Genomic DNA, 25561 nt, shown 5'->3' with positions numbered 1-25561 from the left:
CATGTGAAATTGGAATCCTATTGAAATGACTGGATTTCATCCATGAAAATGATTGCTTGCTTACTATGTGAAGGTCAACATAGATATAGATTGTGAAAGAGGAAAACACATACTGTATATACACACATGCCACCGCACAATACACACATTCTTGCCGCTGATGGCTAAACACCTGGGGTTAACAGTGACCCAGATCCCAAAAAACACAAAAATAATTACTTCAGGTGCTCACAAATACCCCTGACAGTATACAACCATCAACACATTAGAGCTAGACCATTTTGCAGTTTATGGTGTAGTTAAAGCTACCGAAAGGGAATGAAGAACTTGTGTTGTTGTACAGGCCAAAATCCCCATTTTAATGGGTATACAGACATTATGCGTTTAAAACTTGTCATGTTTGGCAATTTTTCAAATTTATCATCTCAGTTCACATTACAAAAAAAGTGACTAAAGCTTAAAAAAGTTTGCCATATTCATGGAAAGTGGCCTATATGAAGCTCTACATATATATCTGAATAATAAATGGGCCGTTCGGGCACATCTGTATTCTGTCCTGTTTGCAGTGGGTGGCGCGGGATGATATTTCTAGACGGAGGTTGAAAAATAGACTCTGAGATGGCTTACCAACCGTGGTGCAGAATACTAATAATGCAGGCTTATATTTATGGCAGGGTGCTGTCTGTGGTCTGGAGCCAAAAATAAACCACACCAGAGTGAAGCAGTGATAATAAAAAACCACAACACAATTCAACTGGGACTCACAACTAATAGCGTCAAACCAATTACAATAATGAAAACAACACAGGGGCAGGACATAACTACATTTTTTACCTAAAAGAGAAAACTGACTGTAAAAATACAGTGGTAACGCAACATAGAGCCATGGCCAAGCTGATGACAACACGTACTTGTATTATGAATTATCGTCTGGCATTTAATAATCAGCAGATTAGAATGATTTCTAAAGGATCATGTGACACTGACGACTGGAGTAATGATGCTGAAAATTCAGCTTTGCATCACTGGAATAAATTACATTTGAAAATATTTTCAGATAGAAAACAGTTATTTTAAATTTTAAAAATATATTTCACAATATTACGGTGTTTTTACTGTATTTTGATTAAATAAATGCAGGTGAGCATACAGTATGAGAGTTAAAAAAAAAAAAGTATAAACACCAAACTTTTAAATGGCAGTATAAAAGAAAATGATTAAATGTTAATTATTTTTGTTAAAAATAAAAGTAAAATTCAGAGCAACATAAAAAAGCAACGTAATTTCACCTATCAAAATATATATTGAATATCGTCAAAAAAGGCTGAAAAAAAAAACTGATATAAAAGAGATTTTTAAAAGCATAAATTAGGATCAAAGGCACACTCATGTAAAGAGTAAAAGACATGAATAGACCTGCTTTTTGTTTTTCACCATGTGTTATTGTGACAAAGTGTCTGTCGTTGTCCTCCGGCAGAAAGTCCACCAACCTCTTTCAAGCTCCCAGTATGAGTAGATTACATTTTCACAGGCGGTAAATTGAAATTTGGTCTTTTCTTGCCCTCACCATGAGGCTGATAGCTGTGTATTGCTGTCAGAGGCTTCCCTCTCCTATCCTGTGTCCAGGTGATGTATCAGCTGGATCTAAAGCTGACCGGGTCTTTTCATTAAAGACGACTGGGGACCAACCGACCAGCAGGGGGTGAAAAACAGGCTTAGATAAAGGACCAAAACAAGCAAGCATGCATTGAAAGTGTACAAATGCTCCAAAAACCCAGATAAGAAGTGATTTGTTAATGATTCCATTTTCATGGCATTAGGGTCTATCAGTTGTTCCTGAACGCATTTTTCTGCATTCTGTTGCCTCCACGTGTGTATACCCAGAGGAAAAATGTATTGCACAGGGGTTGCTTTTAAGCTCAGGAGACTTAGTTGTGATCTCTCATTGTTGTATCAGTAGCATTTCAGATATTTCTCCAAAAATTTCTTAGGAGAAATAAAAATAGACACAAATGAGATGTGAGAAATATTTGAGAGCAAAAGAGTGAAAAAAAATGAGAAAGTGGTAGAAGAAACAGAGAACATCTCATGTCTTGCTGCAATCTCTTTCAAAACTCCATTATAGGAATATTTTATTACCCAGAGGTTGCTCTTTTTAAGCTCATGAGACTTAGTTAAGATACTCAGACATCTCTCATTTTAGTATCAACAGTGTCTCAGATGTTTCTCCTAAAATTTCTTAGAAATAAAAGTCTCAACTGAGACATGAGAAAGTTCTGAAAAAAAGGGAGTCTAGAATAAAAACATAAATAAGCCATGTATGAGCTTGAGATATATTCATGTAATACTATGTTTGTATTTTATTTTTATTTTCTTGAAGTGTACCAGGGGTGGGATTACTTTGTATTTTTGTGTTTCTTGACTTAAAGGGTACATAACATGCACAGTTTCACCTAATCTCATGTTAATCTTGAGTACCTATAGAGTAGTAGTGCATCCTTAATATCTCAAAAAAGTGTTTAGTTTTATTAAATTTATAAAAGAAAAATACAGCTTTCCGATTCTCTCCAGAAAAAGCCGAGGTCCTGGAGGCGGAGCTATAGAGTCAAGCGGTAGTGCTTGATTTCCAGTAAAAGACAGAAATCTGATCCAGTTGTACTTACATGAATGGGGTCTTTTATCACTGGGACCGCTCCACGTTTTAATAGCAAACGATTTGCAAATCCAGCGTCGACCTGAGCCTTGTTAATAAAACATTCGTCACTGAAATGGCCAGAACACACAACCGCACTTCCTACACTCCGTTGCTGCCCCGGAAAAACAAACGGCATCCACTGTTCCTGTAACACTGGGTTCTTTGGAAAGCTGGACACGGTAAGCTTTCCCTCACATCCAAAAACACACTTTTTTGGAGACATTCTTGAACAAATCCTATGCAGCGCTGGCTGCCGATGATTTCCTGTTGATGTGCGCGGTCTCGTTCTCCTCTGGTCGACGTGCGCGCGGGCGCGCTATTCCGAGAGAAATGCTCATATAAGGAGTTCCACTCTTATCTACGTCATTAGATCCACGATATAAAAAAACCCAGCCGAAACTTGTACCAACCCGGAAGTACGATTTTCAGCACAGAAATTCTCCGTTATTCGTCCAAAATATTTTTTTTTAAACTTTGCCCATGTTTAACATGAGAATCCATCTCTTTAACACTGTAAACAACTCTGAATACATGAAACACCATGGTACCCCCCCTTTAAAAAAAGAAAACTCAATAAACAGTTGTTAACAAAAAAAAGAGATATATTAATGTAATAAGTAAACAAATCACTCTAGACAGAAAGGAGAAGGCTGGCACGATGTTTCTATTGAGCCAGACTTGCGATATGCATTATTAGCAATCGAGAGTAATAATCACACCTTGTTTTCACGTCATTTTGAATGTTTCATATATGAGGCTAGAGAAAAACATGTGCGCAGTAGGTGCTAAATTATTTCTCACACATCAGAAACCATCTCGGCCACTGCAACTGACCCAGATGGAGGGTTTGGAGGTTGTTAGCCTTGAGGGGGGTGGGGACAGTGAGCTAGATTAAAAAAGACTGAGCTCTCTTTTTCTCCATTCACTTTCAATCTCCGTCTCTCCCTTTCTGAACAACGGCATGCTAAGATACAGCTCAGCAAGAATCTGGCTCAGAAATCTCTTCACACAGTTGACATTAAAGACAGCTCATGCCCAGCGGCAATTCATGGGACATGGTTCACATCCTCGAGACATCTATAAGAAACGTGCATCTGCATATATCAGTGATGACTGAGCCTGTGAGGAGAGATGTAGCAGACTCCCATGATGCTCTGTACACCACAATCACGTGAAGCTCTCATGAAGACATCACATCTACGGAGACAAAAGCGTGGATCTTCATTAGCAGGAATCACTGAACTGTCAGCAGCTAATTAATAGTTTGAGGACGCCAACGGGTTATTATACAGCTTGCATCAGGGGTTAGAAAAGCATTTTAGGGAGCTGAAAGCAGGAGAGCTTGTTTTTGGGAGAACATATTGAAGATGTTTTTAGTAACGATGGAACTCATGAGGCTAATGAAGCACCTGCTGCATCAGTGTTACACAGAAATTCTAAATGTCAGAGATGTTATTAAGCTTTAAAGGGACAGTTCATCCAAAAACTTTGTGGTTTCAAACCCGTAGGACTTTCAAGAAACACAAAAGATGACATTTTACATGATCACGCTAAAGGCATAGAGTGCAGGATCGGTCAAATTCCAAAAAGTACAAGAAAAACATCATAAATGTATAATTAAAGTGGTCTATACAACTTGTGCACTATATTTCAATTCTTCTAAAGCAATATGATAGCTTTGTGCAATGAACAGAACAAAATAAGTCAAATCACAGCCAGCTGTCCTTTTCATATTGCGTTGTTCATTAAAGGGATAGTTCACTTTGAAATTAAATTTTGGTATGTTTTAGCTTACCTCAAGGGCATCCAAGATGTAGGTGTCTTTTTTTCCGCAGTAGTTTCAATTTTGATATTTTTAGGTCAAACCGTTCTTGTCTGACAGTCATATCATGCAGGTCTATGGTCACCCCCTCAAAGAGCATGCACAGAGTCCAAATTAAAACAATTCCCCATCGTCCAAATTAAACAATTCCCCATCGTAAGTACACATTGATGGCCTAAGACACGAAACGAGCGGTTTGTGTGAGAAAACGAACAGTATTTTATATCGTTTTTACCTCTTATAACACAGCCACGTCCAAGTGATCTGAGGGCGCGAGCGCATCCTGGTGTGTGACGTGTGCGCAGACTGGTGCATAGGTATATATACACTAGATGTCGCCTTGGCTACGGCAGTTCATTGGAACGAATGTCTTTAATGCGACATCTAGTGTATATATTAGGGATGCAACAATACAGTTAGCCCACGGTTCAATACATGATCGGTTTTTTAACCACGGTTTTCGGTTCGGTTCGGTTCTGATGGCTTGACACATAAGTGTTTTTTTGTTATTGTGTGCTTAGGCAATAGGAACAATAAGGTTAGGGAGAAAAAAATAAAAACCATTTATTGCAATACTCCTTTATTTAACTTAAAAGCTAAGCAAAGTCCACTAGTTCTTAGTGTATTGTATAATATACAATTAACACTGACATCTCTTTACCTCAGAGCGTCCGTTAACTGAATGAATTGACAATAGGCTATCGCCTGAAAATCCGATAACATCAGCAATTTTCATTCAAGCAGCTGATTTCTGTGAATGAATGTAAAACTAAATGTATATTGCAGCACAGGGTGAAGTCAGTATACATTAACGACGATTTGAGACAAATAAATGTACATTTAATGTAAAACTATATAGATGGCGCTCTGTGGCGCGGCAGGATTTTGAACATGGTCCTGAGCCGTTGCTGGGCGCCACGGACAGACGCCGAAAGGCGCCGACGGTGTGTGTAGCGCTACGTGTACACTCATAGAGAATAATGTGACGTGGCGCTGCGCGTCCGATGTGCGACCCCTTTAAATTGACCATTTCAAATAAACATATTTGTGCCTTCAGACAGTGATATTGCTGTGTTTCCGTTTGAGTAGGCTACACGTGTAAAACAATGCTTGCACACAGTTATTTTTATTGTTTACCGTTTTTTCTTCCTCGGCACTATACTCAACGGCAAAACCGAAATGTCCCCACACCACGGATTTGAAAGACGCCGGCGCTTCCTCGTACTGTAGCCTCACTTCACCGCCGCTCGCCATGTTAAAGTGTGGAATGATGGTTAAGCGCCCCCTAAATTTAGAGCATAGTGATTGAATATTCACTCGCGGGGAATTTCCTTATCAGCTTGTAGACTTACAGGCACACACAAACAGTCAATTCGGAGCGAAATGAAACGCACATAAATTATTTAAAAGTAAAACCGAAAAAAACGCAATTCACAAGCGCGTATTGAACCGTGGATGTCGTACCGAACGGTTCAATATTATATTGAGAATTGTGGCATCCCTAGTATATATATATATATATATCTATCTATGCACCAGTCTGCGTACACGTCACACAGCAGGAAGCGCCCGCGCCCTCAGATCACTTGGGCGTGGCTGTGTTATAAGAGGTAAAAACGATATAAATACTGTTTGTTTTCTCACACAAACCGCTCGTTTCGTGTCTTAGGCCATCAATGTGTACTTACGATGGGGAATTGTTTTAATTTGGATTCTGTGCATGCTCTTTGAGGGGGTGACCATAGACCTGCATGATATGACTGTCAGACAAGAACGGTTTGACCTAAAATATCAAAATTGAAACTACTGCGGAAAAAAAGACACCTACATCTTGGATGCCCTTGAGGTAAGCTAAAACATACCAAAATTTAATTTCAAAGTGAACTATCCCTTTAAATTCTTGACTTCAGCCATTTGACTAATGTCAGCCATTCACTACCCACAACTTAATATATCAGCCAACCCAAAACATATTGCTAAATGTGTTATTAGGATATCTTCTAGTAAATAGTTAAAACAGCCTTTCTGGTTTTTACTTTCGTAACAGTGGTATAGCTACAAATTGTGAATACTACAAATTTTCAGTGGTATAAATATACAGCTAGCTCACAGTATGCGTTCAGCTTTCAGACTAATCAGCTCGAGGTATGTAAAGCTTGCCAGCTAAAAAAAATATTTTAAAGTGTCACTGTTACAGTGTAATTATATATTTAAATACTGGGTAATATAAAACAACTACATGTACTCACTATAGCGTTAGGGTGCACATAATTATGCATAATATACTGTTATTACAATGGTAAATACAAGTAACATACTAAAGCATTGTGAACTTTTGTAAAGATACGTTTGGTCATTAAATTTAAATGCATCATTAAGCAAATTGCACACACAAGGACAGTTCTCCGCATGAAAGACCAACGACAGGCAGATCAACGTGCTAATACATTTCTCTCCGAAACGGTAGGAAATTAAATGAAATTGAATGTGGAGGATTTTAACTGTGACAAGATGATTGACAGGGCAGTTTAAACGGTGACAGGATGCACGCAACTATGCGACAGAGCTGTCTGTTAAAGACACAATTATGACTTAGTTTGTCCCAAAGCTTGCCGACTCTTCTGCTACACACTCAAAAGTATGTACTTTTTCTTCACAAAAACAGTATATACTTTTAGAGCATAGTATAAGGCGGCAAATTGGGAAGCAGCAAAAATCTTTCACCAACAATACACTGCAGGTGTGGTTAGATGGTCAAATGCAATGGTTATTTGTGAGGCCCACCAATAACGTTGTGGCCAAAATGTTTACTACAACCAACAATACAGTATCCTGACAAACTCCAGAGATTAAAAAAATAAAAAAATAAAAAAATCAGTCAGTGTGAAAGGCTCTTCCTTTGGGCAGTTCTTGGCCAATTCTGTGGTCCAGAGGATGTGTGCTCTACAGCGCTGAATGACCTTTCATGGTAATTACAGCTGCTCTGCCGTCCTCAGGCTCCTCAACCTAAAAGTAGCTGTTATGTATTATGTAACCCAGCGATGGCAAAGGCACAAGTTTGATTTAAAGCATCAGACATGTCCTCTGACAAGGACAAGCAGTTGGCTGTGAGATTTCTATAAACATGGACAATGTCCAGATCACACACACTGATCAGCTGCCAAATGGCTGTATTGTTGGTCATAGTAAGCTGGATGTCGTAAATCTGATCATTGTTAGCATGGCTCAAATACATAACTAGGCCAAAAATGGAGGAAGATGCTCTGTTTAGGTTGAGATTGTGTAGCAATGTAGGAGGCCATGCTAACCAGCCAAAACACAGTAGACAACATTTGAAGTGGATCAAAAAAGTCAATCAAAGTTGTCCTAAGACAAGAACGGGTATTGTTACATTGTTACAAGTTACATTAACTTATAACTATATGTTTAGTCTATGATAATATCGTCATTTTTGTTTTAACGATGTAGAAGCTGACATCGAATGTCACTCACTTTACAAAAATGGGTGTTGATACTTCACTCTTTCACTGCATGATGTATCCTAGTAGAATGAGTCAGAATGCCCCCAAATTCAATATGTAGGAACAAAAATGTATCGTGTGTTAGTTAAGCAATATCACACAAGCAAACATGCTGTTTTCCCCTAATATCAGCACTATTGCAAATGTGATATTAATTTAAACAACAGTTCAATAAACAAGTTAATACTGTGTTACATTATAGAAACAATATTGTCAATATTTGCTCTATTTCACCAACGAAAATAGTTTCAAACAAAGCCGCAACAGAACAGCTGTGCATCTCTGAGAAACACACAATGGTGTTTTGTTCCTGAATGAATCAGGGTTTTTGGTCAAATCAATGATTCAGTTGCTTAATTCCTGAACAAATCGGATGGATGCACAACGGGCCTAAACCAGTCAAGGCACCTGCACAAAAACACACTCAGAAAACATTCTAGAAAATATCCAGATGCAAATTTTTCTCAATATTTTGCACACCCCAGCGACCTGGCTTCTAACTCAACCAATGGTGAGAGTTTGGGGCAGGACTACCGATATTGAAGTGGGCGGGGCAGTAGGTGTCTGAAAACAACTGTTCCTTATGCAGTTCAGAAATGACAAAACAACTTGAAAGATCTCTGAATCAACAACGCTACATAATTGTGCCCATCTACCGAGGCACACAGCAGTTATAGACTAAAAATACATGGCGCAGCTGGCGGGGAAGTCTCGGCGAGTCCCTATAATGAGCTCTGTCACATCAGCATGGCACAACAGCGCCTGTGGTTGTCTCATGTCACTTTCCATTCGCCACAGCAGCCACTGAGAGCTCCAGTGAACCACCAGAAAGTCAGGACAGCTCCGCCATCTCTCGCCTGTTCTGGGTTCACTGATTCCTCGGTCCGCCTCAAGGCCTGAAAGCCTTACTGAGCTGAAGGTGAAACAGAACGGCATTTATTAAGCTTCGGCGGATGCACAGACATCTACCTTGAGCGTAAAAGACTGCGGAATAATCGATGTAATCGTATCAAGCTGTGCGAATCATTCTTCTCATCATTTCTAATGGTTGTCTGCATCAATCTTCACTTATATAACGCTTATGCAAGCAGTGCTTCCAATTCTAGAGCCAATGTTGTGTTTGGATGCAACAGCCTGCAACAGGGTTCTTTTTATTTTATCATTATTTTATGGACTTTGCCTTTAAAAGGATAGTCCACCCAAAAACAAAAATGATGTCATCCTTTACTCACCCTCATGTAGCTCCAAGCCTGTGTGCACTTTGTTTTATGGGACATAAAATAAGAACACTGAGAACCAAACAGCATTGGAGCCCATTGATTTCTGTTGAATGGGCAAAAAACCAAAAAAAAAAAAAAAAAAAAATGATTCTGCTCCAGAGAAAATATAACTGCACATGAAAAACATATGAAAAAAACATAAAACAATGTGGTCATTTGCTCATACTGTAAGTATTCATCTGTTGAAGTGGCAGACCGAGCCATTGGTAACACTTTACAATAAGGTTTCATTTGTTAACATTAGTTAATGTATTAACTAACATGAACTAACAATGAGCAATACATTTGTTACTGTATTTATTAATCTTTGTTAAAGCTACACTGTGTAACTTTTTTAGTTGATTCTTAGCAAAAAACACTTAGTTCTTTCAAAAATATATGTGCTCATTAATGTATATTTACTTCTTTCAAGTAATAAAGTATTCTCTTAAGTTTATAATCTGCCATTGAAAGTACATACGGGTGAGGGGTTCGAATGCCGGTCGCCATGTTGCCCCTCCATCTTGAAACTACATTAGCCAAAGAGGGACATGCCTGTAAATTCAAGCTTCGCCTTTTGCGTTTTTCACTCAATGACACCGTGACGAATGCGAGGGGGAGATTACTCGCGAGCTCGCGAGTGCCGGCAGATTTGAAAGATAGTGTGGTGTGTGTGTGTGTGTGTGTGTGTGTGTGTGTGTACTCACATTTGAAAGAGAATTAAAACGCCAACGCGACAGACAAATCAGCAAGACCATAGTCAATATTGGAGTAACTTTTCCCAGATGGAAAGAGCTCATGAGGAGAAAAGATTTTAAAACGGACGCCGAGGTTGCCTGCTTTCTTCTCGACAGGTAATTCAGCCTGTTGTAATTCATTTGTGTAAATTCGAAGTTATATAGTTGCTTGTCTAACCATAGCATGGTTGTGCATAACGCCAGAACGACCTCTAGTATAACTTCATCCTTGCGTCAATGGTGAAAAAGTATTGTTCAACAGTTACCTTGTAACATAAATCTGTGCTGCGACGGATCACAGGTAATGAATAGTTTTAAAGGTGCAATTTTTTAAGCTATATAAAAAAAGGACACTGTAAATTTTAGTTATTTTTAATTGCTTTTACTTTGTACACATTGTAACGTTAGCCTAATCTGATTATGCTGGGATAGCCGATTCCAAGGGTGACGTTTACCTCCTGACATCTGTCCTGTAGTTTTATTCATTTTAGACGTATTATTGTTTATTATTGTCATGGACGAAGTGATAACTGGAAGGCATGTTAATCTTGGAATAATACGGCCACCGTAGGAGTTAAAACGCCCTCGGAATTGAGAGGAACAGAAACTAATATTCACTGGGTAGTCATATACAATTTCACCGCTAGATGGGGGTAAAAATCACACAGTGTAGCTTTAATGTTAGTTAATAAAAATACAGATTTTTCATTGTTTGTTCATGTTAGTTCACACAGCATTAACTAATGTTAACAAATACAACTTCTGATTTTAATAATGTATTAGTAAATGTTGAAATTAACATTAACTAAGATTAATAAATGCTGTAGAACATTTACACATGCATTTGGCAGACGCTTTTATCCAAAGCATTGCATTTCAAGGTACACATTTACATTCTTATCAGTTCTTGCTTTCCCTGGGGATCGAACCCATGACCTTGGCGTTGCAAGAGCCGATGCTCTTCTGTTTGAGCAATAGGAAAGCTGAATAGAATAGAAGTATTGTCGATGTATTGTTTATTCTTAGTCCATGTTAACTAAAGTGGTTAACTAATGTAACCTTATTGTACAGTGTTACAGGGCCATTTTTCCAGCAACAGTACGTTTTCAGGATAGCCAAAATATATATTATATATATTATATTATATATATATATATTTATATGCATATAACAGTTCCCTTTATATCAAATCTATAGGATGCATTAAACATTCACCACATATTCTCACATCTAAATGCCAGAGAACACGTGGTCCAATGTATTACATAAGAGACAATTAACTACCAGCCGCGTCCTTGAAGTACCAGTGAGTTAAGAAATGAAGCTGTTCGATTTTCAGCTCATCTCTTGGCATTTCATTCTTCCCTAATCTATGAGTCATTTTTTTTTATAGCAGACAGTGCTGACCTTGTTTTATAATACATACAAGAGAAGCGGACTGTCTGTGGACTGTTATTAAACCACCGCTGGTTAAGATCAATATTATCAGTGACATTAAAGAATGAAAAAAACTCATTAGAGCGCATTAAAAGGGCAGCACGAGCATTTAGTGCAAGTGACAAGTGCTATCTATAACTGAGACTTTCTAATTACAGAAAACAATCTCTGAGCGCAGATGCAAAACATTAAAATTTCAGACCTGTATGATTGCTGCACATACAGGTCTAACTGTATATAATGATCTATATAATGTTATGAGAATAAAGACATTTATTTCCTTCCCAGAGCTTGACATTAACCAGAGCTTGATTTTAGCAGTGGCGTGTAATGCAGTCAGTCCTACTAGTAACGTTGGCAGGTTGAATTGTATTTATAATAAATACAATTTTCAATTGTAGTCTTTTAAAAAGGCATCTGAAATATTAGTGCTTGTCAAAAATAGAGTTTTCGATACATATTGATACTGAAATATCTGAAATGCTTCCAATACTCATTTTCCTCAGAACATACACATGATACCAGCTGCACTTTCTCATTCTCTCATCTCTCCGACAGCGAGTTGACACGCAAACCCGCCTCCACTCACTCACTTGTTTAATTTGCTCCGGATGAATATTGATGGTGTTACAGGGCGTGAATTTCGCGGGATTGCACGTATTGCACATAATTTTACTCATTCCCGCAGATTTTGTGCTCGCACCCAAAGTGCGCACACAGAAAGCCGCATCTTAGTATCTTAGATATGGCCAGCAGCCATATCACCCTGTAGCCCAAGACTGGTTGCCCACTGAGCCAAGCAGGGTTGAGCCTGGTCAGTATAGGGAGACCTCCTGGGAAAACTCACCCTGTGGTCTGTGTGGGTCCTAACGCCCCAGTATAATGATGGGGACACTATACTGTCAAAAAGCATGGTCTCAGATGAGACGTTAAACCGAGGTCCTGACTCTCTGTGGTCATTAAAAATCCTAGGATGTCCTTCGAAAAAGAGTAGGGGTGTAACCCCGGCATCCTGGCCAAATTTGCCCATTGGCCTCTGTCCATCCCCATATTGACTGATTGGCTTTCTCACCGTCTCCTCTCCACCAATAAGCTGGTGTGTGGTGGGCGTTCTGGCGCAATATGGCTGCCATTAATGTCAAGCCCCGTCCCTTACACAGTCACATTAAGGAAATATTCTGAGTTGACTTGTGACTGTTCAATCACTTCGAGCGTGTTTCGGAAATTTTAGGCCCTTTACTATAACCGCAAGTTAACAAGATTATTATTATTTATTATTATTATTATTATTATTATTATTATTATTATTATTAGTAGTAGTAGTAGTAGTAGTAGTAGTAGTAGTAGTAGTAGTAGTAGTAGTAGTAGTAGGTAGTAGTAGTAGTAGTAGGTAGTAGTAGGTAGTAGTAGTAGTAGTAGTAGTAGTACTACTACTAACACAACAAGCCTCGTCTTTTTTTTTTTTTGCATATGTATTTCATGGGTGTTCCCGGAAGGAACAATCAAGGCATTTCATGGAGTTCAGAAACAGTGCTTGCTGATATAAATAATAACTCCCTTTGAAGTGGACTTTGTGCTTTGTAACTTTGCAGACCTTTTTCATGCTCAAAAAGCTAAATTACACACTAAAGAAAGTTGAAAATGTAAAAAAAAAAAGCAGCATAATAGGACCCCTTTAATTCAGTCACTGCATTCTTCAAACGAGCTCAATGAGGTTGATTTACCTGCATTCATAAGATGGTTGTTCCAGACAGCTGTGTTGTACCAGACAGAAAATAACAAATATAAATGTTTTATAGTCAGTGGGCATCTCTGTCAGGAATCATTGAGAGCTGCTTCAGTGCAGCTGGAGGACATCGTGGGGTTTCATGAGGACGGTTTGTTCCTGACGTGACACTGACATGTGCTGTGGACTTGTGAAGCTTCTCGGTCTGACACAAGGCCATTCCAAGTGCATAAAAATTACAATCTGACTTATTAAAGAGGTCATATCATGAGGATCACATTTTCCTTAATCTGTTTAATATCACCATGAAATCAAAATCGAAAATTCTTGTTTTGGAATATTGGAGTATTTATTATAAATTATTTATCTGTATGCATAATTTTTTTATTTTTTTTTATTCATGTGCCCCGTAATCTTGTAATCCAAATAACCTCCCCTCCCACTTTCAGTGGTATCTCTTCTCTTCTCTGATGATGCGTTTAATGGTGTGAGGGCGGGACAACCTTTCACCAATAGCAAACCACAACCATGTGATCAATTCTCAATGGACAAAATCAAGTCCCACATTACATTTTTTCTTGTTAGAGAAACAACTTCACTCGGTTATACGTCACAATAGGGAAGACAAGACTATCGCAACTTCTATTTCATGCCAACTATAAATAAAAAAAGTTAATTGTACTGAAAACTTTCTCTCCAATCCAAAAAGAGCCCATCCTGAAAGTGAACTGCAAAACAGATTCCACAACAGTATTTCCACAACTCTTTTTGTGTGTGAATCTGTCAGAATTTAAAGCTGCAGTCGGAAACTTTTTTGGGTTAAAAATTATCCAAAATAAATTGAGCAAGTACATAACCAGCCAGTGTTCAAAACTATCTGCTTGCCTTAGCTCTATTCAAAACGGTAAGCTTGTAATAATGTTTTTAATTCCAGTGGTACTGGTGGATTTCCGCGGGATCTGTACACATAAAGAAGGTGTCTCGGCTAGTAGAGGCTATATTGCGTGTGAGGATGTTGGAGGTGGAGATTTATAGCCTTTTCTCACAGCACATGATATAATTAAACTTATCAATTTGATGGTGGATCCAGAAAGGTGCAAACGACAATCACCAGTGACAACTGGAGATTCACCCGTTGTAAAATGCAAAAGACTTCAGATTTCGGAGTGGCTACAGAAAAAAAAGAGACTGCAACCGGGCACATGCGAAAACAAGGATAAATATCGGAAGGGCATTAAATGTAGTTGTTAACATTAACAATTTGAGAACTAAGTATAATTTGCACAGTTTGACGTGATATGATAAGCGATCGTTAGATTTAATCAGCGCGATTTACTGCAATGCTTTTTTCCCCTTAGTCGTTCAGAACAAAAGTGGATGTTACTTGTTCAGATGACATTTTCCAGTGAAAATTCTTATGTTGGTCATACTTCCAAAAAGTAGAATCTGTGATTACGAATGACAGTATCCACACCGGCGCTGTGACTGACGGCCGCACATTCTCCTCAAAACATCGGATTCACCCGCGCTGTGCCGTGCCGAGGCACAACCCACATAAAGTCAATAATTCCGTGAATAACTGCAATTGCAGATTTAGAACAGATGGCGACAGAGGAAAAACTACGGACTGCAGCTTTAATAAAGCTTGCAAAGAAGCTGGTTATAATGGATAGGGCAATTAAAAACTATACTGAACTTGATATTAAACCTGCAGCCTGTGTGTGAGTGCAGAAAAATGCTGTAACTCAATTGTGTTTATAAAGAATAGACTGAACCTTCAGCAGACAAAAAAAAACATCCTAATTAATTTTAAGGGTAAGAGAGAGGGTGAAAAATAAATTATGAGTCTAATGGAAAAACAAAACAAAAACACTTTATAAGTGGACCTGGGGGGGGGGGGGGGATTTGGAGTTTAAATGACCCATTTAAACTCCAAATACAGCACTTTTAAGATACAATTACTTGTGCCCTTTTTAGCTTATAACTGTAAATCATGATTCCCAATCTATATGCAAGTGAAAGGCTGTGCATTTACCAAGGCTTATTAGAAGTCTTTTTTCACAGGACCTGAAGTGTGGGTTCAGGAAAATGAAGCAGGCGCTCTGGTCTCATGCAGAGGCTCCTGAGGTAACAGGAACCAGCCTGCCGTCTCTGCTGCTCACACACACGTCTGACAGATACTCCTCATCCTCTATCCACAGCTGGAGGGATGCTCAGAGAAATATGTCGCTGCTTCAGGAACTTTCTATTCAAAGGATACTGATAAAATTATGTTTCAAGGTTTCCACAAAAATATGAAGCAGCACAACTGTTTTCAACATTGATAATAATAAGAAATGTTTCTTGAGTGACAAATCAGCATATTAGAATGATCAAGTAATGATTCTTAAGTAATGATGCTGAAAATTCAGCGCTGCATCACAGGATAGGATATTTAGGATATATACATATATACATATATACATATATACATCACAGGATATTTACATATATACATTTTTTATATTTTTTCACTTTATTTCAAGGTATATATTACTAGGTTCTGATCTAATTTCAATTTTGTCTGTCCTAAAACGGCTGCATCAGAGAGCCGAAAAACACAAATCACGTCACTTAATCAAATTAATGCACAGTGGAGCATCACTGCCTTGCTCCGATGTGAAGTGACAGTGGCAGAACATTCCATCGTCACATTCTTTCCTTGTCAGCAAATGTTTGTGTGTGAGAGAAATGCAGTGGGAGTTCAGGCCTGTAGCAGGGTTGGGTCATTTAAAGACTTCTAATCAAGGGTCTAGTGTAAAATCTGACATGATTTGATACTGAAAGTATAAAGGGGGGAAAAACTGCTGACGCAAGCTCTGAAGAGACACATTTTAAAATGGCCTGACATGTCTGATGAAAATATATATATATATAAAAAATAATAATACGCCTCACATGACTGATGTATTCTGCTGAAACTGTGGCTGAAAACACATACACACAAAAAAACGGCACAATTCTAAAACTCTTTCTTATTATAGGAATAGTTCACTCAGAAATAAATGTTTTGTCATTATTTACTCACCCTTGGAAGATAGTGCTTCCACAGAATGAAAAAAAAAATCAGAGAAGGAACAACATGAGGGTAAGTAAATAAAGACAGAATAAATGACCTGCTGGTTCGAGCAGGAAATGAAATTAGACAATAAATCGGCTCATATGAAGTGTTAATGTGAGGACGCAGGGCTCCTTGGCAACCCATTTCAATACTCAGCGCATGATCATGGCAGCTTAGTAGCACCGCCTGCCACAACACCCGCTGCCATACTGTCCAGTCAGCTGCCAGAATTCAACTACAACATTCTGTCCTTGCAAAACATCAATAAAAAGCTGAAGGATGAGAACTGTGTTAAAAAATCCTGTCAGAGACAACAAAATGATCGTATTTGATAATCTTCTAAAAGATATAGTCAAGTCAAGTCACTTTTATTTATACAGCGCTTTTTACAATACAGATTGTTTCAAAGCAGCTTTACAGAGATAACAGGAAAATAATGCAACAAAGTTTGTTTCCAGAAGAAAATAGCGTCAAAGTCCAGCTTCAGTAAGTTCAGTCATGTTTCATTTTTGTTGTAAAAAAGTTACTAATTTATATAACTTCTATATAATGAGAAGCAGTGTTCATTTCGTTGACGAATCATTTTCACTAACAATATTTTTTCACTGATGAAAATGAGACAACTAAATAAAAACCCATTTTGAATGACAAAAACTATGACAAAGATCTACTGACATGTTCGTCAATGAATAAAAAAAAAGATTTGGGAAGAGATCCAGTCAGAATGATGTCCTGTCTGGTTGATGTGCACATTTGAATTGTAATGTGCTGATGTACCTGGCAGAATATAAGTTGGCATACATTTGCTGCATCAGCCTGCATGTCTCCTAAAACATTAAAAAATGTAAACTTGTGGGAGAAAGAGGAGACCAGACATATGGCAATTTTGGCGAGTATTCACTTAAACGCAGTTGATTATTTCTTAAGTGAACGTACATTCAGCCTTAAAGTGACAGTAGCCTAATAAACCTGCTGCTGTCCATCATTTATGTAATCAAACAACAAAAGAAAAAGAGAAAAATCACTCAGTGTTCTTGACTGAATAATATTAATAGCTTTCATAAGGGTGAATCTATATTTAATACAAATAAATATGTCTGCTTGAAAGAATGAAGAATATTGTAATATACAAACAAATAATGTTGTATGCAAGTTGTTATAAAGAATGCATATATCATTAATTAAAAAGATGACCATGTTCTTGTTTCTTTATGAGAAGTGGTTTTATTTCATTTTAAGATAAATAAAGACATGTTATATGTCACAGCAGTTAAATCTGTCTGTTCAAACCTCATATCATTCATATTAACAGATGCTTTCTCTACTCTAGGAGAACCCTATATGATGAGATTTGACATTTTAGAGAAATAATTGATGCACTACAATTGAACTAAACCCATTAGATTTTAGTCGACTAAAACAATTCAGATGACTTAAAAATGACTAAATGGCATTTAAGTCAAAAGACTGATTAAAACTAAATAAAAATTTGCAGTCAAAATCACAAATTGTGCACTTACTATGTTTTTGGCCATGGTAATATTGTGGTATTCTTTAAAGTACCTTGGAACGCCATCTAAATTTCTCAGATTTGACAATCACATGAGGTCAATCTGAAACACAAGCTGCATACACAAAATTAAGACTTGTATTAAAAACACTTGAATCAAATTGCAAATATTGCGATAAAATACCCAAACATTAACACAGAGATATGGAATAGTGATAAATTACAGTCAGAAAGGGAATATGTTGAAACGTATTCCTATAGAAAATAATGTTTTGGAATAACCTCCGGCAATGATCAGAGTCTCTTTGAAGTTAAAGTCGCAGCCTAAAAAAAATAATCCCATAAAAATGGAGCTTCATTTACTGGGGCGTAAAAACCGCTTCAGTATTTGGCTTTGGAAAAAAAAACGACCGTATCCCAGCACTGAAACAGAGATGGAGGGAAGCTGGAGTCATTAATAGACTGTGAACAGCATGTTGGTAAATGGAGATGGAATAACGCAAATGGCCATATAAAACGGTCCACCTAAATTAATTCAACTTGCCATATAAAGAGTTTTCTTGAGTCAACAGAGCTCTCTGTCTACATAGGCATCTTAACCGAAAAATCACAACAAACAGCGCTGCTCATGTGAAGCACACATTAGACTTGACTCACAATTCATTTCAATAGTGTTGGGCATTGACATCTTGTTATTTTTACACCAGCATAAAAACACACAGCACTCACAAATATTGAGCAAAATTGTAGACCAAACTATTTTTAAACAATATTTTTCAGTATTGTATTGATTATATTAATAATTAATTCATGTATTTCACAGAATTTGTTGCAATCCATGCAAGAATACAGATGCTTTTTTGCCTTGAAAGTTGGAGAAAAGATCTTAGAAGGAGGCATAATTAAGTCTAACTTTTGGGACAGTGTTCATTGGAAATGAGTCACTCTGAAAAATTGATATAAAAATGCATTTTCATAAGTAGCCAATTTATAAATAAATCAGCCAATTAGAATTTCCCTATTTATGCTCAACCAATGATGACTTTGAAATTATAGCAGCCCTCCCTCGTCTATGTCTCCAGAGCTTTAAATAAATTTACTGTGGTCTAAGAGATTTTAATATAGGTCAGGGAATTGCAGCGGGAGCTGCGTTCATTCTACAGTGTTTAAAAATCCACCGCTCTGCCCTAAAGATGTAAATGCTCTTGTGGTTGCCAGTTAACTGTTTCATAGTATGTAAAAAGCACTTCTGCTACTACTGATAAAAACTATGAAAAAATCTGAATGATAATAATAATAATAATATCAACAACAACAGAAAAAACAGTCATGTCCTAAATAAAGAGTTTGAAATCATAAACCATTTATTGGATGAAAATGGTAGTAATTTTTACACAAATGACGACTGTCTGATTCTTATTTTCAGTTCAGGCTTCTTTTCCATCACAAACAACAGTTTCATTAAAAGTTGGTGTAAGAAAGGTAATGGAAAAATGACTCAAGTGTGTCAGTGAAGAGCGTGCTTGATTTGATATACATGATTTGTAAAGATGAAACAAAAATCAAGGTAAACATCACTTGTGCACTGAATATTTTCATTGTGCGTCATTTACAATCAAGCTAAAATTGTTAAATTAGGCAAAAAGTGTGATGTCTGCGTGAGCAGGGTGTGCGTAGAGGTATGGAAATACACATGACAGGCAGGTAAGACATCATATCGTTGCATTCAGACCGAATGTAATGATTGGACGAACATTTTTTTAGTCCTAAAACTTCCACAGAAGATATACAGTATGTACATGTTTTTATATTTAGACCAATTCTATTATTGATTGCTATCAGGATGTGAAGAGAGTTTCAACCAGTATAACAAAAAGCGTTTATAAAAAACAAACAAAAAAAAACGTACCCTACCTTTAATGAAAATATTAAATTAAATGTATTTATTTAGCATATATAACATGCTGGCTAAAAATTGCAAGACAAAAGAGTCTGCCATATTATTATAAAAAAAAAAAAAATGAATTCCATCACTGTTATTGCCACTAAAGAATGCTATTAAAAGCAAACACATAATTTGAGATGTGGTAGAATAGACATTGTTGTGAAAATGTTCGGTTTCAAAAATTGCTTCTGTGATGCACATATATACACTGTTGGACACTGTTAGCAGACAATTTAAATAAACTAGTAAAGTATAAAAGTGTGTTTTAAGATTTATTTTTATTTTTTATTCATAGTTGAAGAAACAACCGTGTGCATCTATCGCCACAGCAACTAGAAACAGCCGATGGATGACTCAATGTGCGTCAGCAAGGACACACGCACATCTCTTGACGTGTCAGGGGTAGACTACAGTTCTCACAATTCAACTTAAAACAATCTAATGCGACAATTCCAAATAAAGTTATAGGCCTTTATTTTATTTACTTGTCAAAGGCAATTTTTGCAGAGTGTGAATTGTGGACCCTGAGAGCACAAGTCCAAAATCAGCTCCCGATGATTGCATGTGCCTCCTGTAATCTGAAAAACACACTCGGAATAACTCACAGACCCCTCCCCTTTATGCTAATGAACCTTCCCTTGCGGAATCAAAATCACCCTCAGGAAAGGGAACTGCAGGGGATCAAACAGTAATCGGCTGAGCTCTCCACACATCTCTGCGATTTCATCTCAGAACTCCAAAGCATGTCAGTCAGGATATCTCTGCATAACTGTAGGTCATTCAGACCTGATTAGATCATTGTGCCTTTGATGAGGACTGAATATCACTTTATGGCTTACAGTATGTTCTCCAAAAGAAGAACGTCTTCTGCATATGCAACTAATCAAGTGTGGGCCGTTGAAGTCAGTGCCCTCTTTGGCGAGGTTAGGGAGTTTGATTTGGGCCCACTTTACACATGGGAACAGCGTGGTGTTGATTGCTACTGTCAACGTCACATCTGTGATTTGTCTTAAATCAATTTTGCTTTTGACAACAACGGCAAGTCTGGATAGAGCAGAAGCAATAAGTAAGAATTGAAGAAGATATTCAAAAGGTAAAGATTTGGAATGGACTGATATTAAAATTCTGGCTGATATTTAATTTTGGTATGTTAAGATTGAAACTTAACTAAAGCAAAATTGTTTAAATGCTACACGTTGTCATGATCAGGCTTTCATGTTATTTCCTTTCAGTTTGTTTTCATCAGTTACATGTGTTTATTCATGTACACCTGTCATCACACCTGTTTATTATCATTTCATTTTCTCTGTATTTAGTTGCTCTGTTTTCAGTCTTTGGTTGTCGGTTGTTGTATGTGTTTGTCTTTGCACCTGCTTTTGGATTAAACACAAGTCAGTTTACAGTAGCTGTCACAACAGTATAATGTAAAGTACGAAAGATATTCATAATTATGGTTTAAAAAAGTATGAATATAATTAATTACAATAAGTAAATTATTATAATTAGTATAATTTTTTTATGTAATAATTATACAATTATATATAATTATTATAAATTGTACAAATATTCATAATATTAATTTTAAGAATTAAATATTACATTTAACACTGTTATTAAATTAGCCTTTTTAAAGATTAACTGAGTATTAGAATATGGCAAAAAGTAATGCAAATTTAAATATAGGAAAAATTAGCATGTTATCCAATATCCAAAATAATATCATTGTCGCAGGTGGCTGTGCTTAATGAAGCGCACAACAGGAATAGCTCAAAGAAACTTATTTTTAATAATAAATCCAACTTATTACACAACCACATTTAATTCGTAGATGAGGCAAGACAAAGGATTGAACCAAAACAGGGAGTATAAATACCAGGACTAATGAGGGAACTAATGAGCTAATTGATTAACAACAGGTAAACTGAAAAACTAGGTCGCAGGAAACAGAAACAAACACAAAGCACACACCAGACAATCATATCATTATTACATTATTATATAAATTTGTGTTTCCAAGACTTTAATTTCTGAGATTTTTAATTCCGTCCAAGATGCATACGTCTCTGTTTTCCTCACACAACCAATGTAAATGATGGAGCAAGTCTTCAGCTGTCATCTTTCTGTCAAGTTAACAATCCTATCCAAAGTTCTCTCGAGTAACAGGCTCTCAGTGACACTACTATCCATTTCCATTCTTATGAAGTCATTCAGCCTGACAATACGACATCCTCCTGTTTTAGACAGCATCACACCGTTCGCTGTAGCTCATGAGTCCGACTCATTGATACATTAATATCAAGAGAGTTCTCACCAACAGCAATTAAAACCTTGTATGTGACAGCTCAGTCTCTGCATCCTAAGAAGGAGTCTACTTCATTCTGTGCGCAGGAGTCACAGATGCACAACTAAATTAAGCTATAATGTGATTTGTCTCAAGACAGACCTGAAAACAAGTGAACCTTCTTTCCATTACCCAAGGTCAGATGTATATTTGCAGGATTTTAAGTGACACTGTAGCTACGGGAGGTCAAGATGATTCCGGTGACTGCAATGTGACGACTGCGTAATGAGTCCAGTGCCCGGGGCATCAGAGGAAGGGTTTAGCTCTTACTGCCCGAGCCTATTTTGAAACGCAAACATTGGTAAGTCTAATTAGAGGAAGCCTTATCTGCCGCCCAGAGCGCATACGCATTACTGCAACATCAAAGAAAACTACAGCTCGTTTTTCATGAGAAGACTGATGGCAGGGCAAAATTTTTAATGAGCTGCTCCAACTGTAATGCATTTAATAAACAATCCCAGCGATGAAGGATTCAATTTAGCCGTGTTCCCGTTACAGTTTAACAAGCGCGTGTAAACATGAGCCATTACATTTCTGATGAGAACCCAAACCCAAACAATAAAAGAGCTCTATACTGGATGTGGATTGGTTCAAAACGATGTGCTCATGCGCTATACCCTAATGGTGTTGGAAAGCGTTGTCATTTCAGTATTAGGGTCATTAGCCAGGTTTCCATCAACATATTCTTTTAATGAAAATTATGGGATACATAATGCATAAAAAAATGCTGGATGGAAATACCAAGAGAACAAGGAATGCGATGGAAAAGAATTTATGCAACTTTGCCCTGTTAAAACCAAACATGCACCATTTAGTTACAAGCTAAAACTTATGAGCTGTTAAAATGGAAATTCTCTTATTTAAAGTTGGCATGAAATGAAAACTCACCCTATTTATTTTCTAATTGCATGTTGTTGATCTTATTGCGAACAATTCAACCATGCATGTTTCATGCTTCAACAGTCACTTTTTATGCAAGTTACATTTATGCAAATTTCAACAAAAACAACAAATCTACTATTGGCTATTGGAATATAGAGCAATGGGAATGTGAAACCATTCTGACCAGAAAATGGCAACATGTTTCCACTATGCATCAAAGGAAATGTCAAGGTAAAAGATTTTCCCTTTAAAATGTATGCACAATATGCACCCAACATATGTTTATATGGATCTTTCTTTGCTCTTTCTCTTGGATTAATGCTGCCAAAAGTCATCAGTCAGTCAGAATGGGTTACAGGGCTGACCAACAAAAACGTCACCATCACATCTAGAATGTCAAACGAACATCTCATAAGAAATATATTAGGTTAAAATTGCTTGCAATGACAAACATGATCAGTGTTAATGAAATAAATTGCAATGGTAAAATCTCAGTATACAATGTGTTGTTTAGTGTATCGTTCAGGCGGGAAAAAAGTGGGCGATCATATGTTAACATTTCAAAGAATGAGACGTTTTGCTGCTTAAATTCAATGAAGGATAACCTCAGACTAGAGTTTTGAGTTTTGAATCCTACAATATATTTTAGTACAAAGGCCTATGGCTTCACAAGATCTATCAAAATGGTGGAAAAAAAGACATACATTTATGAGTAAACCCTTCAATCCTACATTCAGAAAGTGACAGCAAAAATGTAGCACAATCTCAAGTAAGTGCATTTTCATTAACCGGCTGCGAGTCCCTAAGAGGTCATGATTAAATGATGCGAATAAAGTCTAGCCCTCAAAGTCACTCCACATTTTTATAAAAGATCACAAAAACAAACAACAAACCACTGTGTCGCTCTGACCTTTTGGTGCTGAACATGTTGGCAGGACGATGTCTCTGACTCAGAGGTTTCCTTCTGGGACAAACCTGGGAAAGCAACCAGAGACAGGAAGTATATTAAGAGCAGAAATGTGAAGGTGACCTGAGCCCAAAACATTCCAAAACAACACTGATTATATCCCCAAAAAACCCAAAACCATATTCAGGACAAACTCAAACACAGTTACAAGCTTTACATCTGCTAAAAAAGAAAAAGTCAGTGAGTAGGATCATTTTTTCACCTTGCATAAGAAAAATAGGATAAGGATAAAAAACAAACTGGTTGATTAATGTCTGACTGAAGTAAGTTGAGTTCAAAGATCTCAAATGCTCTCATTAAAGGTTTAGTTTATAGTTTCTCCAAGCTGATGAATAATTCATTATCCCACTGGTTGAATGTTTTGAGATGTTTGGCGAGTGTAAGCTGTACTCGATCTAAAGACAGAAGGAAAAGTTTGCAGTCATCTTCATCTGTTAATTGGGGTAAATTAAGAGAGTTGTCAACACGAAAGTAACATGCCACATTATTGTCACATAGCATAGCATGTTTAATTCTGCAAGTGATGCTGGCTGAATTCAGAATAGTATATTAGTTTTTCTACTTCTGCCATATATTTATATGACAGACATATAGTTTGCAAGTACACTATTCTGATTTCAACCACTGATATTACTTGTTCTTCGGTACACTGGAAATGAAAGGTCAATTTTGGCGCTTTTCCATTACCAGTACCAGCTCAACTCGACTCGGCTCGCTTTTCGCTCCGTTTTCCATTGCAGATAGTACCTCCACAATAGTACCTGGTCGTCATAGCGACGCCGCAGGAAACTGCCGTGACTTAATCTTCTACGCGAGACACACCCGCTACCCACACACACAGGACAATGGACGAAATCGAGTGTATGCTGTTTTTGGATGTTTTTGTTTTTGCTGTTTTTTATTCAGGATACTCCGTCTGGCGCGTGCAATGATGACGCAGTGAATAGTGACGATTCTCTCTGACCAATCAGCAGTCTGCCATGTTTTCACGTCACATTTTAGTATCGCCTCAGCTCGCTTAGAACCTCGCCGGAGGTGGTACGAAAAAAAGTACCTGGAAGCAGGTACAGGTACAACTTTTACACAGTGGAAAACCAAACAAAGGCGAGTCGAGTCGAGGTGAGCCGAGGCGAGGCGAGCTGGTACTGTGTAGTGGAAAAGCGCCATTTGAGAGCAGTGCATTGTGGGACACATATTACACACAACAGAAACAGTATGAGTAGTATGCTATGTTATTCTAAACATTGCCCGAAACCACCTTTTTGTCTCTGACAAATGACAGACCAGAAGTCATTCATTTCCAATGGAGAGTAGTGGAAGAGAGTATGGGAGCTGGATAGATTTCAGATCGTATGCGTATTTAAACTCCTCAACTTATGCATTGAAATATTTGAACTTCGTTTAATGGAAAAGGAAGCTAAAGTCTATTACTCAAGAAAAATGCAAACAAAAAGATGTGCTTCCTCCATGTTTCCCATCATCCCAAACTTTCATTTTAAAAAGGTTTTCATATGGATTTCTGTGGATAAAAGTGGCTTGTACATCTACAGAGCATAGGAAAAGCAGAATCTTTTAATCTATGCACCTCAAGATGCTACACAGGAGTACATGCATAAGTG

The 25561-nt window shown here is 37.4% G+C and overlaps 1 protein-coding gene and 1 long non-coding RNA gene across 2 annotated transcripts in view; one reads left to right on the top strand and one right to left on the bottom strand.

Moving 5' to 3' along the window:
* The window catches only part of oxr1a (oxidation resistance 1a), a gene marked incomplete at its 5' end in the record, with an annotated part of 162380 nt that overhangs the window by 114995 nt on the left and 21824 nt on the right, over window positions 1–25561 (bottom strand). Inside the window, one exon of the mRNA XM_079893747.1 lies at window positions 23886–23950. Within this exon, the coding sequence (XP_079749873.1) occupies window positions 23886–23902 (17 nt within the window). The remainder of the gene's footprint in view (window positions 1–23885; window positions 23951–25561) is intronic.
* Window positions 10300–25561, top strand: part of LOC307171843 — a 77499-nt gene continuing 62237 nt past the window's right edge. Inside the window, exon 1 of the long non-coding RNA XR_013823607.1 lies at window positions 10300–10354. This is a non-coding gene — a long non-coding RNA (uncharacterized lncRNA). The remainder of the gene's footprint in view (window positions 10355–25561) is intronic.

The sequence above is a fragment of the Squalius cephalus genome (genome assembly GCF_949319135.1).
Source record: "Squalius cephalus genome assembly, chromosome: 15".
Lineage (NCBI taxonomy): Eukaryota > Metazoa > Chordata > Actinopteri > Cypriniformes > Leuciscidae > Squalius > Squalius cephalus.
Note: the sequence above shows the minus strand (reverse complement) of the source record. Positions and strands in the feature narration are given on the sequence as shown.